The 18,830-nt window shown below is 42.0% G+C and overlaps 1 protein-coding gene across 1 annotated transcript in view; it reads right to left on the bottom strand.

The window, feature by feature from the left end:
• IQGAP1 (IQ motif containing GTPase activating protein 1) overlaps positions 1-18,830 on the bottom strand; it is a 105,838-nt gene that overhangs the window by 33,197 nt on the left and 53,811 nt on the right. Inside the window, exons 10-16 of the mRNA XM_078078848.1 lie at positions 16,577-16,740; positions 15,680-15,764; positions 14,796-14,959; positions 14,435-14,595; positions 12,856-12,980; positions 10,672-10,835; positions 102-192 (exon numbers count right to left, since the gene is read on the bottom strand). Of these exons, the coding sequence (XP_077934974.1) occupies positions 102-192; positions 10,672-10,835; positions 12,856-12,980; positions 14,435-14,595; positions 14,796-14,959; positions 15,680-15,764; positions 16,577-16,740 (954 nt within the window). The remainder of the gene's footprint in view (positions 1-101; positions 193-10,671; positions 10,836-12,855; positions 12,981-14,434; positions 14,596-14,795; positions 14,960-15,679; positions 15,765-16,576; positions 16,741-18,830) is intronic.

Genomic DNA, 18,830 nt, shown 5'->3' with positions numbered 1-18,830 from the left:
CCTGCCCACACCCCATCTCTCTATCAAGCTGAATACTGAGGTAGGGAGCCCAGTGCCACCCCCACCTGCCACAGAAACAGAAATAAACCACCGATACGTACACCTCTGTGCTTCTTGGGTGTCTTTGTTGGACTGCCAGATTCCACCTTGAATTTCATCCAACCACAACACAGCTGATTCGTCCTGGGTTTCCTATGCACCATGAAAAAGCAAAAACAATATCAGAGTTATGGAATTAGGGTACAAGAGATCAAGGGGGCTTCTGAGACTCAATCAGATGTAGAAGTTTCAAACACACAAGACACATCAAATAGTCAACCGGGAGAGGCTGGGCATCAAAAACCTGGTAAAAGATTACAAGAGACCTGCCTCAGGTGCAGGTGATGGGGACATGAAGATGAAGCAAGTGGTTCAGGAGGTCAAGAGCAGCTAAAAGTGGCAGAAGGACCAAACTGGCAAGGGGCCTAGGGACTTTATTAGTGTGACGAGGGCCATGCTATGAATATGAACATGTGGTATTTTTCAGAAAGCCCCCTTTGCCAAAATATTGAGATTCTCTATGACTGTTGTTTTTAAGAGCATCAGACTTTATCACAGGAAAAGCCAGAAGCCATAACAGGCAATCTAAACATAACCCCAGTTTATATTCTAAAACTTGAATGTTAAATCAGTTGTTGGAAACTTAAAAACACATTTTCACACCGAAACATAATAAACAGTGATTAGTTTCCTCAGCATGGCCAACAAAAGCCTCACAGGTCCATAGTGCAGTCTGAATTGAATACCGGGGACACAAATGAAATAGTAGTGTTGGCTTACTTCCCTCTTTCTAAAGACATCTTAGACTCTTTTTTTTTTTTTTTAAGAGAGAGAGAGCACATGAGCTGGGTGGGTGGAAGGGGCAGAGGGAGAGGGAGGGAAAGAATCTAAAGCAGGCTCTTCACTTAGCACGAAGCCCGACACGGGGCTCGATCTCACGACCCGGAGATCATGACCTAAGCTGAAATCAAGAGTGGGGTGCTTAACTAACTGAACCACCAAGGTGCCCCCAATTTTTTTTCAAGTAGCTTATTGGCAATTGTTTGCTCTGAAGGGCATTTTAAGTAGAACTGTTTGCCAGAAGTATCCTTCTCTAGTATCTTCCAGTTTCCACGGATCTGGCTACCACGCTCTGATCTGGACACGTGGCTTCGGGATTAGCCCCAGGGACTCTGTGCTGTGAAGGGCAGGCAGCAGAGCTGATACTCTGCCGTCTACCTAGGCTCAGCCTGAGTCAAAAATGCAAACCTCTGATACCAACTTAGCTTTCAACTGTCTCCAACAGGGCTGTCTGTTTGCTCATGTTTCCAAAAGTCAGTATAGGAAGCACCGGCTCAGTAGATTAAGATGGCAGCCTTCTCCACAAGAGGTGAGACACCTCAGGTTTTCAAGTGGCCAGGCTGACAAGAGTCATGTCTGAGATGATCCTGGCAGATCCAACAAAATTAACTGCTTCTCAGGCTTGAGCTAATAGCAATTGGGGTAAATGGCAGATCAAAAATCCATTCTGACTGTTTGGTGTAAATACAATCTGACAATCAGACACCTGGGGGCAGGCACTACAACTCTGATGCTGGATGAAGCAGGGTCTGGGCTTCGAGGCAAAATGGGCCTTTTCCCTGCCCTCAGGAGGCCCACCAGCCGAAGTCGCCAAAGCTCAGAGAAGACTTCACTTTCCCCCCCACATTATTGTGGAGGGAGACACAATGTTTCCCTCGGCAGAGCCAAGCTGTCCCCAATTCCTGCAATTTATAAAGCACACTGGTGACAGGATAAGGCCAACGGGAGGCCACTGACATTGAAAGCAGTGATTTACTCCTTTCAAATGCAGAGTTTTACAAAGAAAGATCATTTAAAGAAATTAAGGTAAGTGCTGGGCTTAGAATCCTGAGAGGCACCATCCCAGTTTTAAGAAACTGACAGTCGGGAAAGGAAAAGAGTACGCAGACAAATAGAATGCAAGAACAAATCACCAAAGAGCTGCAGAAGTTCATAAACTCCTACCACCAGTCCCTTTCCGTTACTGAAAACAGAAAATGGCCACACAGAATCCCCCTAAAATCAAACGAATAAATACTGTAAATGCTAAGCAATAGTTTCAATGTGACACAAGAGGATGAGTCAGCTACAGGTTTGTGACAACATAAACAGAGAAATCCTACGCTAGATGGCTGGAGGTGCAGTCTCCAACAGAGGTAGCCTGAAAATCCTCTCACGTTAAAACGTTAAGTATTTCTATAGAACCAGGCTCTTTTGGGTTCGCTTTTAAGTTAATCACACATCAGATACCTCTGAGCAGAATCTGCTGTACGCAGAGCTGGGAGGTTTGGCACAACGTTCCTTGCATTCAGAGGAGGGCATAGCTCATCAAGAATTCTGACCATTCAGAGTTGTGCCTTCTCTGCCCCAGGCAGACTAAAGCAAAACAATTAATGCATATCCACACATACTCCCCTAAGAAACAGGTGACAGAGCTACAGTATGGAAGGCAAAAGAAAGAGAACAGATGGGTGTCTCAGCTGTTGTCAGGGAAAAATGATACAGCAATATGAGGAAAGAGAGACGACATATATCACCTCATCCCAGTATAAGGAAAGAACAGGTTCTCTCAGCTCAAATCAGATCAAATAAGATGACAAAAGCCCCAGGTCCTCCTGCACGCTCTAAAGAGATCACCCAAGATTAACACAAATCATTCAGCAGGAGGTTAAAACTCTGGGCTAGATGTTGTGGAGATTACGGAGATAAAAAAGATTTAACGTGAAAATGCTACATAAAATATGCTGAAATACTGCCCCCTAACAATGCTAAGGCTTAGCACACTGGCTCCATTTCAGAAGAGGTAAAGAGATAGAAACCAGAAATAAGAATCAAAAAAGTGGGCAATGATGCAGGTAAAAGAGGTGTAGAAGCCACAAAATATGGAAAAAGTAAAGGGACAAGGGACAAAAGAATGGCTATCGTGTGTGTGTGTGTGTGTGTGTGTGTGTGTATGTAAAGCACAAACTCACACACCTCTAAAGGCCACTTCTTACCCCTTAAAACTTCCTTAGAAATCTCTCCCATTATATGTAGCACGGTGTGCATGTGTGATGATAAAACCTAGGTTGCAGTATATTACGTGTACATATACGTAATAGTATTTTCATCTGCCGTCACACGTGCAAACCGTGCCACATCATATGAACTATGACATACATGCTATATGCACATGTAAACACACACACATGAATCTGAATCTATACGCAACACAAGCACTGAACAATCAGAATGCAGCAGAACCGTACGGCCCGCTGGAGCAGGTACGTTAATCCTTTCGTTACTGCACAGTAGCCGTGTACCAAACAAAGTCTTTCAACATCCCAACAACGGGGACAGTTGCACCGGTGCATACCAGCTGATTTCTAGCTGCATACATGTCTGTCTGTCTGTGTACACACATACTATAGGGTGGGGGAGCAGAACAGAGATTTACAGGTCATTCGTATCTGTAATTATAAAATGGGTTCCTTTGAGAATCCCTGATATCCATGTCTTGGCATTCAGGTATTACTACCCCATGACTAGTAATCTACTTTTAGCAAGTATTCCAAAAACACTAAATTTAAATGAAGAGAGAAGTGACCATCAGTGAAAATAGCAGAGTAAGGACATCTGAAAATCCTCTCCTACATAAAAGAAACAAAACCCTGGTAAAAATCGTCAACTTTTTCAAAACATCAAAAATTTTGGCTTGCAGCAATCAGAGAGAGTTTATTCAAGAAAAAATACTGAGGGCAAAAATGAACTATTGGGACCTCATCAAGATAAAAAGCTTTTGCACAGCAAAGGAAAACAGTCAACAAAACCAAAAGACAACCGACAGAATGAGAGAAGATATTTGCAAATGACATATCAGATAAAGGGCTAGTATCCAATCTATAAAGAACTTATCAAACTCAACACCCAAAGAACAAATAATCCAATCGAGAAATGGGCAGAAGACATGAACAGACATTTCTGCAAAGAAGACATCTAAATGGCCAACAGACACATGAAAAAGTGCTCAACATGGCTCAGCATCAGGGAATTACAAATCAAAACCTCAATGAGACACCACCTCACACCAGCCAGAATGGCTAAAATTAACAAGTCAGGAAACGACAGATGTTGGTGAGGATGCAGAGAAAGGGGAACCCTCCTATGCTGTTGGTGGGAATGCAAGCTGGTGCAGCCACTCTGAAAAACAGTACGGAGGTTCCTCAAAATGTTGAAAATAGAGCTACCCTACAACCCAGCAACTGCACTACTGAGTATTTACCCCAAAGATACAAATGTAGTGATCTGAAGGGGTACGTGCACCCCAATGTTTATAGCAGCAATGTCCACAATAGCCAAACTATGGAAAGACCCTAGATATCCATCAACAGATGAATGGATAAATAAAAAATATATATATGATATATATATATATGAGATATATAGATGTGTACACACACACACACACACACACACACACACACACACACACACAGAGGAATATTATGCAGTCATCAAAAAATGAAATCTTGCCATTTGCAACGACGTGGATGGAACTAGAGGGTATTATGCTAAGCAAAATAAGTCAATCAGAGAAAGACAAGTATCATATGATCTCACTGATATGAGGAATTTGAGAAACAGGACAGAGGAAGATAGAGGAAGGGAGGGAAAAACGAAACAAGACAAACCAGAAGGGAGACAAACCATAAGAGACTCTTAATCTCAGGAAACAAACAGCGTTGCTGGAGTGGTGGGGGGTGGGAGGGATGGGGTGGCTGGGTGATAGACATTGGGGAGGGTATGTACTATGGTGAGCGCTGTGAACTGTGTGAGATTGACGAATCACAGACCTGTACCCCTGAAACAAGTAATACGTTATATGTTAATAAAAAAAAAGAAAAAACATTGAATTGGGACAATTCAACAACTGTGAGCTTTATGGCACTTTAATTGGCTCCACTCCCATCTGTCTCCCACCACCACCACCACACAGACACACACACACACACCCCTCCTCCTTCAGAGCCCCATCTATTCCCAGAGAACTGTCATGAGCCAACCTGTTAGATTTAGATCCCTAGAAAGCCACAGCAAGGCTATCTTCATCTGAACTGACTTAGAGCTTGCCCAGTGCAAACAGCCTTTTCTCCAGGGGCATTTATCAAAAACAGTAAGAGGCACTTGTTTAATATCACAGATGTCTAGAGCAATGCATAAAAATTTAGGCAAACAATAAGCTAACCAAAAAGCTTAAAAAGAAACGTTTGAGAATGAGACGTCCAGAGAGCTTTGAAAGTCTCTGACATGTTTCTGAGATGGAAATCCAGAAGGCCATAATGCATGTGCAAGCTGTGCACATGCTCAGAAGAGATCCGGTAAGGCTGTAAGGGCTCATCTCTGGGTGACCTTGAGGTTCTGCGCAAGCATGAAGCTAGGTCTAAGGCAAAATTGTAAACTGCCTGGCTGAGTGTTGAAGGTGTGTCCCAACATGCACACACTGGCCCTCAGCAAAGGCTGGGAGCTTTACTGGTTCTACGCATTTAAAAACACTCTGCCTAGGGGCATCTGGGTGGCTCAGTCCCTTAAAAGTCCAACTCCTGGTTTCTGCTCAGGTCAGGAGCAGGGTCGTGGGATGGAGCCCCGTGTTGGGCTCCACACTCAGCATAGAGTCTACTTGTCCCTCTCCCTCTGCCCCCCCCATTCTCTCTCTCTCAAATAAATAAATGAATAAATAAGATCTTTTTAAAAAAATAAATAAAAATATTCTGCCTAATCATTAGCTGACCTCTAGCTAATCAAGCAGAGACTTCAGTGGCCACACATGACTTAACAGAATTGAAAATCACTAAACAAACAATAGTAACAAAGACAACAGTAAACTCTGAGGATGGAGTAGACTCTGATTTCCAGAGTTGCCCCATTATTAAAATGTCCAGTTTTCAACAAAAAGTTACAAGACACACAAAGAAACAAGAAAGCATGATTTGACAAAGTACAACATCCATTCATGATAAAAACCCTCAACAAAGTAGGTTTAGAGGGAACATACCTCAACATAATAAAGGCCATATATAAAGAACCCACAGCTAATATCATGCTCAATGGTGAAAAACTGAGAATTTTTCCCCTAAGGTCAGGAACAAGACAAAGGATGTCCATTCTCACCACTGTTATTTAACATAGTACTGGAAGTCCTAACCACAGCAATCAGACAAGAAATAAAAGGTACCCAAATTGGTAAGGAAGAAGTAAAATTTTCACTGTTTGCAGATGACACGATATTATATATAGAAAACCCTAAAGACTCCACCAAAACACTACTAGAACTGATAAATGAATTCAGTAACATTGTAGGATATAAGATCAACATACAGAAATTTGTTGCATTTCTAAACGTTAATAATGAAGCAGCAGAAAGAATCTTATCACTTATCACGACGAGGACTGAATAATGTACGGAACTGTTGAATCACTATCTTGTATACCTGAAACTAATATAACACTATATGTTAATTATACTGGAATTAAAATTTTAAAAAGGAAGAAAAAAGAAAATTCTATGAAACTACCAAAGTAGAAAAGAAAAAAAAGAAACAGGAAAGCATGGTTCAAACAGGAAAAAAAGGAAACAAAGACTTAAATCAGCTATTTTAAATATGTTCAAAGAATTAAAGAAAACCATCTCTAAAGAACTTAAGAACAATGTCTCGGGCGCCTGGGTGGCTCAGTCGTTAAGCGGCTGTCTTCAGCTCAGGTAGTGATCCCATGGTCCTAGAATCGAGCCCCACATCGGGCTCCCTGCTCCTCGGGAAGCCTGCTTCTCCCTCTCCCACTCCCCGTGCTTGTGTTCCCTCTTTTGCTGTGTCTCGCTGTCAAATAAATAAATAAAATCTTTAAAAAAAAAAAAAAACGAAAGAAAGAACGATGTCTCACCAGAGAATATCAATAAAGAGAAAGAAATTGTTTTACAAAAAAGAACCAAATGAGGGGCGCCTGGGTGGCTCAGTTGTTAAGCATCTGCCTTCGGCTCAGGTCATGATCCCAGGGTCCTGGGATTGAGCCCCGCGTAGGGCTCCCTGATCAGTGGGGAGGTCTGCTTCTCTCTTTCCCTCTCCCCCTGCTTGTGCGCCCTCTCTCCTGTCTTAAAAGAAAAAAAAAAGAACCAAATGAAATTCTGGAGTTGAAAAGTACAATAACTGAAATGAAAAATTCACTAGAGGGACTCAGCAGATTTCAGCATGCAAAAGAAAGAATCAGAGAATTTGAAGATAGGTCGATTTAAGTTAGACAGTCTAAGGAACAATATCCAGTCTGAGGAACAGTAAGAAAAAAGAATGAGGAAAAAGGAACCGAGCCTCAAAAACCTGTGGACGCCATTAATAATACCGATATACGCATAATGGAATTCCGAGAAGGCAATGAGAAAGGGAAGGAAGAATACAGAACGCTTGAAGAAAATCTGAATAAACCTACAACAAACACAGACATGGAATTAGTAATCAAAACACATTCTACAAAAACAAAACAAAACAAAACAAAAATACAAGACCATATGACTTCACTGGTGAATTCTACCAAATGTTTAAAGAATTGACACCAGTCTTTCAGAAACTCTTCTAAAACCTAGAAGAGGAAGTAATGCTTCCCAGTTCATTCTATGAGGCCAGTATTACCCTGATACCAAAACCAGACACAAAAATATCACAAGAAAAGAAAACTACAGACCAAATTTAAATTAAGCTCTTTTGCTTGCTAAATTTAGAACTCAGATGATTATTTTTAAAACCACTCCCAAAATGGCTCAGAGGAACTGCTAAGCTGAGGCCTAAAAAAAGCCAATTCTACCAAATATGCAGTCTACACGCAGCAGGGCCTGGCAGTGTTAAGCAAATTTTCCTCTAACCCGCCCCCCACCCCCTTTCTCCTCCTTTGATGAACTCTTAAAGTTATTCCCCAGCAAAAGGAAATGCTTCAAACTCTAGTCACATCCTCTAATGAACTGTCATGACCCAAACAAAAGGAGCAGTCAGGCTTACAGCACGAGTGAGAGGAGGTACAAGTTATATCCTCCAACGACTCTTTCTTTTTAGAGGTTTCCTTTTTTAGGGAACCAGAGCTAGCTTTCTCCCAAAGCCCACTCCTCTGTCTGTTAGATATAAGATTCCTTCTGGACTTAAATGGTAGCAAAAACAAAGGCCACCACCACTGGCCTTCCCAAAACCACTGCAGCCAGGCCCCAAGTTAGAGATTCGAAATCAGCACGAACAGAGGTAAAGCTTAGGAATCTGTATTTTAAAAATGACTTTTCAAGTGTTTTAACAATCAGCCAAGTTTGGGAGGCTCTGATCCAAAGGATCCAAAGTTAATATCAAAGACAGGGAACTCCATTTACAACTTCCTACAGCCAACTGATCCCTTTTTCTCAGTTTCCTGACTACACAATGGGAGTTGTGTTTCAGATCACTGACATTCGGCACAATCACGTGCCTCTTAAATGAAACCTAGTACTTGCTATACTTATAGGATTAGGACATGGTAATGCCAACTACTCTCCTGACAATGGAATCAAAGGGGACCTATCAACATGACAGTATTATGCACAACTCCTCTATCCCAACCCAAACTTAAAGAGCCTGCATAGGTATGAGTGTATAAAAGCTCCAAAAACACAGAAGCCCTGGTCTGTTTTTCTACCTTTGGCTTCCTAGAAAGAATCTGACCCCTTAAATTAAGAATTTCTATTAGAGGGGCACCTGGCTGGCCCTGTCAGTAGAGCAACTCTTGATTTCAGGGTTGTGAGTTCAAGCCCCACATTGGGTGTAGAGATTACTTAAAATTAAAAAAAAAAAAAAAAAAAGAATTTCTTTTATTTCTTCTGCTTGCTACCAGAACCTCATTGTAGGGATCCTCTAAGTCAGAAAAGAAAGGTGTCGTCCTCCCAACAACGAATTATTAGTTAGGAAGAACCTAAAAGGAGATCACAATTAGAAAAACAGAAGTAATTATGCCTTAATCATGCAACTAATATCTGGGGGCCTACTATATACAAAGCAACTTCCTACTCAGCAACATGATAAAAAGAGGTATAAATCTTGTCCATTTCCTCAACGAACTAGCTGAGGTAAGACAAACTTTTTAAAAGATATGTTTGTGTTACAATCACCTACGAAAATCTCTATGTTCATTGTAGCATTGCTCCTAATAGCCATTAGGACAGAAACAACCCATGTCCATCAACTGATGAACAGCTAAAATATGCTATAGCCACACAATGGAATACAATTTGACAGTAAAAAGAAATAAATATGTACTACTAATACACGCTACAACTTGGATAAACCAAGCTGAGTGAAAGAAGCCAGTCACAAAGGACCACGTGTTGTATGATTCCATGTACATGAAATGTCCAGAATAGGCAAATCCATAGACAGAAGTAGACTGCTGGTTGCCTTGAGCAGGAGAGAAAGAGAGAAAATGAGAAGTGACTCACTAATGGGAGCCAGGTTTCCTTCCGGGGTGATAAAAATGTTCTAAAATTGATTGCACAATTCTATGAAGACAAAACACCACTGACTTGTACACTTTGAAATGCTGAGATCTATGCTACGTGAATTATATCTCAATAAAGTTGTTATAAAAACATGTCATTATCTACTAAAGCTTAACACATGTGTATTCCCTATGGCCCATAAATTCTACTTCTAAATGTACACCTAATAAAAATGGTACATATATTTACCAAGAAACATGTACTAAAATAATCAAAGAAGCATTACTTGCAATAGCCAAAAAGTGGGAAACAATCCAAAATTTCCAATGACAATCTATAACCACAGAGTGGAATAGTACACAACAATAAGAATAAACTATTGCTTCTTACAACTGCACAGATGAATTTCACTAACATTATGTTAGGCAGAAGAAGCCAGATACAAAGAGTACATAATGTATGTACTTACATACCATTCAAATACAATTCAAAAACAGGCCAAAAAATCAACCATGGTGTTAAAAACCAGGATTGATTACCAGCAGGTGGGGGAGTGGGGGATGGATGAGGGCAGAATGGGATGCATCAGACAGTTCTGTTAAGCTTTTCATAATCTGACTACCGATTACACAGGTATGTTCACTCTTGAAAATCTATACAACTGTATACTTACATAACTTACACATTTTTTGGATCTTATACTTCAACACAGAATTTAATTAAAGAGACACAAGACGGGGGTCACCTGGATGGCTCAGTTGGTTGGCTCAGTTGGTTGAGTCTGACTCTTGATTTCGGCTCAGGTCGTGATCTCAGGGTCATGAGATCCGAGCCCCACGTCAGGCTCCGTGCTGAGCATGGAGCCTGCTTAAGATTCTCTCTCTCCCACTCTGTCCCTCTCCACCCCTTCCCTCTATTGAAAAAAAAAAAGAGCAAGAGAGAAGTGTCTACAACAATAACAACAGAGGACCACAAAAAAAAATCCAAATGTGTACTGTCACATCTCATGTCCCTCCAGTGCTCTGAATCTAAAGGTGTCCAGGAAACATCCCTACCTCTATCTTGGTTCCAGAAGGGATGAAGTTCTCTGAACAGAAAGGAACAATTTCACTGCCACTCACCTGGGCTTTCTCTCTCTTTGCTCTGATCAGTGTGTCCTGGTAATGCTGGGCCACCTCCGTAAGGACCCCCTCAAGTTTGGCCGCAGGAATCTGCAGGGCCTGCAGCGTCTTCTGAGCATCACCTTCATCCAGAGCTTCATTAATTAAACCAATGGCTAAAATCCCTAAATATGAAAGGACAAAGGTTAATTTTTGAAATTAAGAAATTATATAAACAAATCAAGTTTTAAACATGCTAAGTAATCAGAAATCCATCCAAGCATTATCATGATTCAAATTATAATTTGCCACCTATAATATTAAGCAGCATTTAAATTCTTTAAAATTTTAGGTTTGTTTCATTTAAAATAAACTCCCTGGTATCCATACTCCCATTGAAACCTCAAGTCTCTGTTTTTAATTGCTCTAATGTGAAAGTAAAGAGAATTTTGATAAAACTGGCTTTCTTTTTTTTTTTTTTTAAAGATTTTATTTATTTATTTGATAGAGAGACAGCAAGAGAGGGAACAGAAGCAGGGGAAGTGGGAGAGGGAGAAGCAGGCTTCCCGCAGAGCAGGGAGCCCGATGTGGGACTCAGTCCCAGGACCTGGGATCATGACCTGAGTCGAAGGCAGACGCTTAACAACTGAGCCACCCAGGTGCCCCGAAACTGGCTTTAATAGTATAGCTTTCAAGTACATTCCAATGTGTGATCAAAACCATTTCTGATTCACAAAATGTTAGAGTTCAAGGGATCGTAAAAAGTCACCTGATTCAACATCTTTAAGAAAAGATGAGGCTCAGATTTCTTCCTTGAAATTCCACTGTGAACAAGTGGAGGCAGATGCGACCCCAGGGCTCCCCACCCTAAGGGAAGGCTCTTCTCACCAAATCAATGGAATATTTCTCACAGGAAATACAAATTAAAACTAGAAATATTCACTCCTCAAGTATCTCAGGCAGCTGTGCTACTTTTGTAAAGATTCTGTGGTATAATAAAAACTTGGCTGACCTTTGACCCCAGTTCCTGGGAAGGAACTACTAACCTCCATTAGAATTTCCTAAATGATTGGATTATCTCTGTTATTCAGGCTTCTAGGACCTGAGTTTATACTAACAAGGTGGGCCCCTGGATAATCTCAGGATGGGGGCTGGTCATGCTGGAAAGACCAACCACGTGATCAGAATACCGGGGCTTTGAGCCCCATGATATTGTGATATCAGCCCAGCCTACCTATCTCCAGGGAGGGGAGGTGGACTGGAAACGGAGTTTAATTACATGGCCACTAGTCAACCCTTCACAATCATCCTTGAAAACCTCTGGCTACCCAAAGTTCAGGAGAGCGTCCCTGATTGTGATACACATCCTGAGGACACATAAGCTTGGCATTTGGGACCCTACTATATTTGGGATCACCCTATAGGTCTCCTGTTTTGGCCAATCCTGATTTGTATCCTTTCCAGTAAAACTATAATCATAAATACAGCACTAAGTTCTGCTAAGTCCCTCTAGCAAATTATTGAATCTGAGGGGGCTGTTGAGGGAAGCTCTGAGTTTATAGCCAGTTTCTCAGAAGTGTAGTGACCTGGGAACTCCTCAGAGCTTGTGGCTGGTATCTGAAATGAGAGGAGTCTTATGGAAGCCTGAACGCTACACCCATGCAAGATGACGTAACTCGGAGTGGTTAGTGTCAGAACTACTTGTTATAAAACATTTAAAAATAACAGATAATGTTCAGGGGCACCTGGGTGGCTCAGTTGTTAGGCCTCTGCCTTCGGCTCAGGTCATGGTCCCACGGTCCTGGGATCGAGCCCCGCATCAGGCTCCCCGCTCAGCGGGAATCCTGCTTCTCCCTCTCCCACTCCCCCTGCTTGTGTTCCCTTTCTCGCTGTGTCTCTCTCTGTCAAATAAATAAATAAAATCTTTAAAAACAACAACAACAACAACAAAACCAGATCATGTTTAAGTCACCTCCTGGAAACTTTTAGTTCTTATTACATACACACCTAATTGTACCAGTTGCCTGATGTTTTGAAAATACTCAACCTTAGTTTTTTGTGATACACACACACACACACACACACACACACACACACACACACTTTCCAAAAAATCTTTCTAGTAGTGTTTAGAACCAGTTCATGGGATCACACACATCTTTAATAGTTGCATTATTTGAGGGGATGGTTACGCAGGTTACTCACTCTCATGTTCCTCTTGCACCACCAGATTCACATGGTCCACACAGGCTTGGATGTCATTCCATGTAATAAATGCATTATTTTCCGCATGTGCCTGAGTTTTCAGTTTCATCAGCTCATCGAGATACCTGCCCCATTCCCCCAACAAAAAAGACAATGAAGTGCAATGTAAGATAAGGGACCTTCAGGATTATCAGGGACGACAGGAATGGGAAGACTAGAGACAAAGTATCCAAAGAACAAAGACAGCTAAGGTACTCGCATAGCCTCACATACGCTAGAGAACAACTCTGAGACTGAGGAGTGACCGTCAACAAAATGTGAAAATGTAAGGATATCACTTATTCTTTTTCTTTTAAATTTTTTTGTTTGTGTTTAAGTAATCTCTACACACAATGTGGGGCTCCAACTCACAACCCCAAGGTCAAGAGTCGCACACTCCTCTGATTGAGCCAGCCAGGCACCCCCAGAATATCACTTATTCTTAACAGTCTGTTACATGTTCTAAATTCCAGGTATCACCAGCTAAGAATCAGAGGCAGTATCTTAAGCAATTCCTCTAAAGACAAGAAAACAAGGCCATAAACCAGCTAACAAATGTAGAAGGAAGGATAAATCAAGATATCATCCTTAGGGGCGCCGGGCTGGCTCGGTTAGTACAGCATGCCAGCTCTTGATCTTGGGGTTGTGAGTTCAAGCCGCACGTAGGGGCTTAACAAAACAAAACACAGATATCATCATTAAGTAACTCTTACTGATAAAGTATTGATTTAGACAAGGATTATCAACTGGGGTTAAAAATATTAGGTGATTGTTAATGGGGAACTGGACATTTTGAGGTGCAAAGGTGCAAAAAGAGATTATGCTAAGGGAAAAACATAAATATACGTAAGAGGGATAAGCTGTCTCCCTGATTCAAGGATCAATCTTAGTATCTCTAATGGTGACACAAGTAGATTTTATATGCCTCTAGTTAAGAGAAAATATTAAATACACAAACCCAAAAACACTGACTCGATCTTGAAAGCCTTTAGACCTAATTTCCAATTTACAGAAATGAGCCAAATACCAGGAAGCAACCAGAACCAGAAGGTGCAACATTTTATAGGACAACTGGTCCCATCTCTTTAACAAGTCAGTTTCATGAAGAAAGGAACAATGCTAGATTAAAAGATACCTAAGTGGTACAACAGTCAGATGTAACACATAGTCCTGCACTGGATCCTGGTGTGAAGAAACCAAGTGAAAAGGACAGTTTTGGAACAAGTGAAGAAGTATGAAAATGGACTAGGTTCAGCAGATATTAAAGAAGAATTCTTTATTTCATCAGGGTATAAGATAGTACTACTTGGCTCTATAATAAACATCCTCATTGTTTTAGGTAAGCATACTTACATATTCAGGAGTGGAATGCCATGATATACATAATTTACTATAAATCCTCCAGCATAATAAAGAATAAAATGAATCAAAATAGAAAAAAAAGAAAAGAAAAAACGGATTGCACACTAAAGTCACAATGCCTGACAACAGGAGAGCTGACACCCAGAAATGGATCCCATCTACCGCTCTGCGCACCCACCTCTGACAGTTTTCTTCTTCGATATTGGTAAGGCCTGTCACCGAACTGCTCAGCTGTTTCCACACTGTGTTCATGTCCCCTGACTCCAGCGCCCTGTTGATGAGGGCCACCGATGACAGCATCTCTACTGCCACAGAGAGCTCAGGATGGGTGAGGCTGTGCTGCACAGAGACGGGGGAGGGCGGGGTGAGGACAGACATTCTTGGATGCCGACAGAAGTCAGAAGCTCAAGTAAGCCATAAGCAGTCTAAGGTTCTGGTTAAAAAAAAAAAAAAAGCCCTGCCAACCACACTGAGAAGTGGGCCTGAAGTTCACCTCTACTCCGTCCTGCTCCCAAACAGGACAGGTGGGGCTGACTCACCTCAGGACTCTGCTGCTGCAGGGTGACCAGCTCTTTCTGATAAAGATCGGCCGCAAACGGGTACACCTGGGGCAGCTGGGCCTCAGGATTCATGAGCTCCAGAACAGTCTTCTCAGCAACACCCTTCTGGATGGCAGCGTTGATTGCTGCCACGGCTGCCAATCCTGCAGAGAAAACGGGCCAGAAATGCAGCTGGCTTAGGACGCCCCCAGGGGAAGGAGAGGCGGTTTTCACAGGAGAAAGTTACATTCTGCGGATAAACTATCAGCCAGGATGTTTGAAGTGGAGCTTTCATCTTTAGAAAACAGCCCCCCACTTTGTATGAAGGTGAACTGTTGGCCATGCCAACTATATCCCAATAAAGCCGTTTTCCACTCCAATTCATCCTGCGACTCTCCTTCTAAAACATCTCTTCCATCCTGTGCAGCCCGGAGAATCAAGGACCAGCTTCTTAAGCGGCCATTCAAAGGTTTCCACAATCTTTCTAAGCCTTTATCTTATACAACTCGGCCCCAAATATCTACAGAAATTTTATTCTCATCACTGTTGCTTCAATACATCCTTCATCATCTGTATCTCTGCTCACACTTCCTTTTCCTCTCGGCCCATGTTGGCAACATCCTTCTCTCTCTTCCACCATCCAGATCTCACCCAGGAAGCCCCTAAGTCTCACCGCCTCCAACGCTCAAGTGCTTCCAAGCCAAAGTGAGCCCACGTGGACTCCAGTTCTACTCTGAAAACCAGAGGAGCCCTCCTGCCAAAGGCCCCTGGTACTCGATTATGGCTAGCAGGCTTGGGGGTGGGGGTGAGGGGTGACGGGATCTGACCTCAGACGCCCCAGTGGACCTAAGCCCTCCTCAGGATCTCAGGGAGAGGACTCTTACTTCTCTGATACTGTTGGGCAGCACTGTTTGCAGCATCCACACCAGACTGGAGCTCTTCCTTCTGTAGGGGATCAGCCTGACCACCCTAAGAAAAGCAAAGAACATTTATGTGAAGATTCTCATGCCTGTGCCTCCAGGCCTTACAGTGGTATCTCAACAGTAGTCACAGGGACGGAGAACCATGGGCCTAAGTGACAGCGTCAGGCTCCGTGCAGAGAAAGCGGCAGTCCTTGCCAAATACAGGGTAGAGTGACTTTCCAGATACCAGCACATAAAAAAAGATAGTTTGTGAGAAGCATCAAAATATTGACATAAGACATTTACAGACTCATTAGCACATTAATGCTGCTTACTTTGGCCGATATATGCTGGGAATCTGAAAAAATGTACACTTGTTTGTCCTCATTCAGACAAAAAAGCAAGCCACTCATATTTGTCCTACAAACCCCACTAAGTACAATTCCACAGTCTACTCTTACTGCACGTTACGTGCTTTCCCAGTGCTGGCCAGAGGAAACTAGTTGACGTTTGCTTTCTTTTAAGTAGAAAGTCCTGAAGTAAGAATGTGAAAGAGATTCAGGTTTTCCCCCATGGCTTTGAGTTGGGGAATTAAGAAGGATGCTTCAAGTGAAGGGGTGGTTAGGTTCGGAGGGCAGGTACTACTTGTTTAAGAGGGTTTACAACTGGAAAAGTGAAAGGGAACTAAAGACAATGTGTTTCTTACCTGAGGATATCTTAAAAACCTACATTTATATGCAGGAAAAAAAGTCATACTAAAAGCTATAGGTTATAGTCTAACTACAGGGAAAAAAGGCCCCATAAAAATCTTTAAAGGACAGCACAAGATTCGCATGGATATATGTGAACGCCCACGGGTTCAGCCCACCATACTTTTACCTGTCTCTTCTGCTGCCTATCGCCCTGGAGCTGCTTGAGGTACCAGTCCCCGTTCTGTTGCTGCAGCCCTCGAAGGCCCAGAGCTGGAGACTGCAGGGCCTTGAACAAGGCCGGTGCCACGCCCTGCTCCAAAGCCAGGTCCACATTTGCTAAGGCAGAAGATGCTGAGGAGAGGAAAGGGCCACAGCTTATGAAAACACTTTGTGAGCATCACAGCCTAGAATACTTTTCCTTCCCCAAAACCAAACTCAATTTCAGATGAGGGAAATATAGATCAGATGGCCTTTATTCTGGAATATCATGGAAGCACAAGATCTTGGGATTGGAAGAGAACCTTAAAGTCCTCAAGTCCAGGGGCCCCCAGCCGGGCTGTTCATCAGTTAACAGATTCCTAGACCATGGCTCAGGCCTACTAAAAAGCTTCCAGATGTAGACACCTTGGCACCAATATGGGGTAGCAATATAAGAGGCACCAATCCAAACCAATGCATGTCTAAGTGCCCTCTAAACGCCAAGTTATTGTCTAGATGAAACTACTGAACAGGGGGAGGTTTCTCCCACAGCAATTTACTACATCTTTGAGCAATTTTGCTTAAAAAAACAAAACAAAACAAAAACAAAATCGTGAAAGCTTTCACCCTAGTGTTGACGCTTGAAAACATCCAGTCCCTCTTTCCCTCTGACAGTCCACCCCAGACTAAAGAGCCTTCATTCCTTCTTAATATCATCAGTCTGAATCCCTTCATTACCCTGCTACCTCCTGAACACATTCCACCAGGACAGTGAGGGCCCAGTTAGCAAGGGTGGTCTGACCGCGGGGAATGGTAGGGGCTACCTACACCCTCTCAATACACTCTACTTCTAGTCATAGAACCTGAGGTCATACAAGGTCTTTTAACATCTGGCAGTGAAAACCTAGATGTTCCTTCATCTGAAAACAATAAAGACACGTTCCTCACAGTGTTGTTAAGATCAAACGAAATCACATACATGAAAGCACTTTGTATATTGCAAAATAAATAAGGTATTAGGTTGGCAGTCAGAATAAGGTATTTTCTGACTTCAAAAATAATACCCACTGGCAAGTGATCATTACTGTATTATTTTCAGTTTCCCTATTTTTATAAGAGAAAACAGAGTTCTCCCTCCATGCTCCACCCAAGGGATCTGATTTTATCACCAAAGTAGCAAAACAAATCAATAATAACATACTAAAAATAAAAATATTTGGGGCATAGCAGCACTTAAAAATTTTAAATGTTTTAATGTTAGTAAAGAAAAAAAAGAAAAAGAAATATAAAGTGTTAAAAGGAAAATTTTAAATCTCTGGATTTGTAGTCTCACTGTAGACTCCTGAGAGAGACTATTCACTCCTCTCCAATGATTACACCTGCAGTTCAGCTAACTCATCACCACACCAAGGCGAAGGCTCCTTGAGTCGGTCCACATGACCATTAGCCAACTAATCATCCATTCCCTCAACAGCATTTACTGAGCACCAGCTTTGTGCTGCAAATAACAGCTGTGAACAAAACAAATGCTCTCTGTCTCGGTGGAGCTTTTACAGGAGTGGGGACAGAAAAGAAACAATACAGGTAAACAACCAGGCTTTTTCTAGGTATGCGATGTAGAATCTCAGATTATCTATCTACAAGAGCATCTAGTCGATTATGCTTTTACTAGAAGCATACTTACTACATAAATAGGTAAATATTTAAATAAACATAACATTCACACTATAAAGATGATAAAGTTTAGAACATTATTTAAATACTTTCTTCCACTAAGCTTTAACTAATTTTCTGTGTTCTACAAAAAAAGTAAATAAAAACTTATTCTCATTTTTAACTATTTGGCCTGCAGCTTTCTCCCGGGGCAGTGGCTTCAATGCTGGTTCTCATACCCTCAGGGAAAGAATCTTATCTGTAATTATGTTAAGATAATTCCTGGGACCTAAAGTTCCCTTATCTTCCTAGCACACAACTTTCTATTGCTTCAGACTTGGCTCTACGATTAGGAAAAGACTGTCACTCTCTGGGGAATCCTGCCTTATCCTCACCTTATCTATCCAGTGAAGGTTCTTTTTTTTTTTTTTTTTTTTAAGATTTTATTTATTTGATAGAGACACAGCGAGAGAGGGAACACAAGCAGGGGGAGTGAGAGAGGGAGAAGCAGGCTTCCCGCCGAGCAGGGAGCCCGATGCGGGGCTCGATCCCAGGACTCCGGGATCATGACCTGAGCTGAAGGCAGACAC

Source organism: Halichoerus grypus, chromosome 8, assembly GCF_964656455.1.
Source record: "Halichoerus grypus chromosome 8, mHalGry1.hap1.1, whole genome shotgun sequence".
NCBI classification, from domain to species: Eukaryota; Metazoa; Chordata; class Mammalia; order Carnivora; family Phocidae; genus Halichoerus; species Halichoerus grypus.
This window is presented reverse-complemented; position numbering and strand designations above follow the sequence as displayed.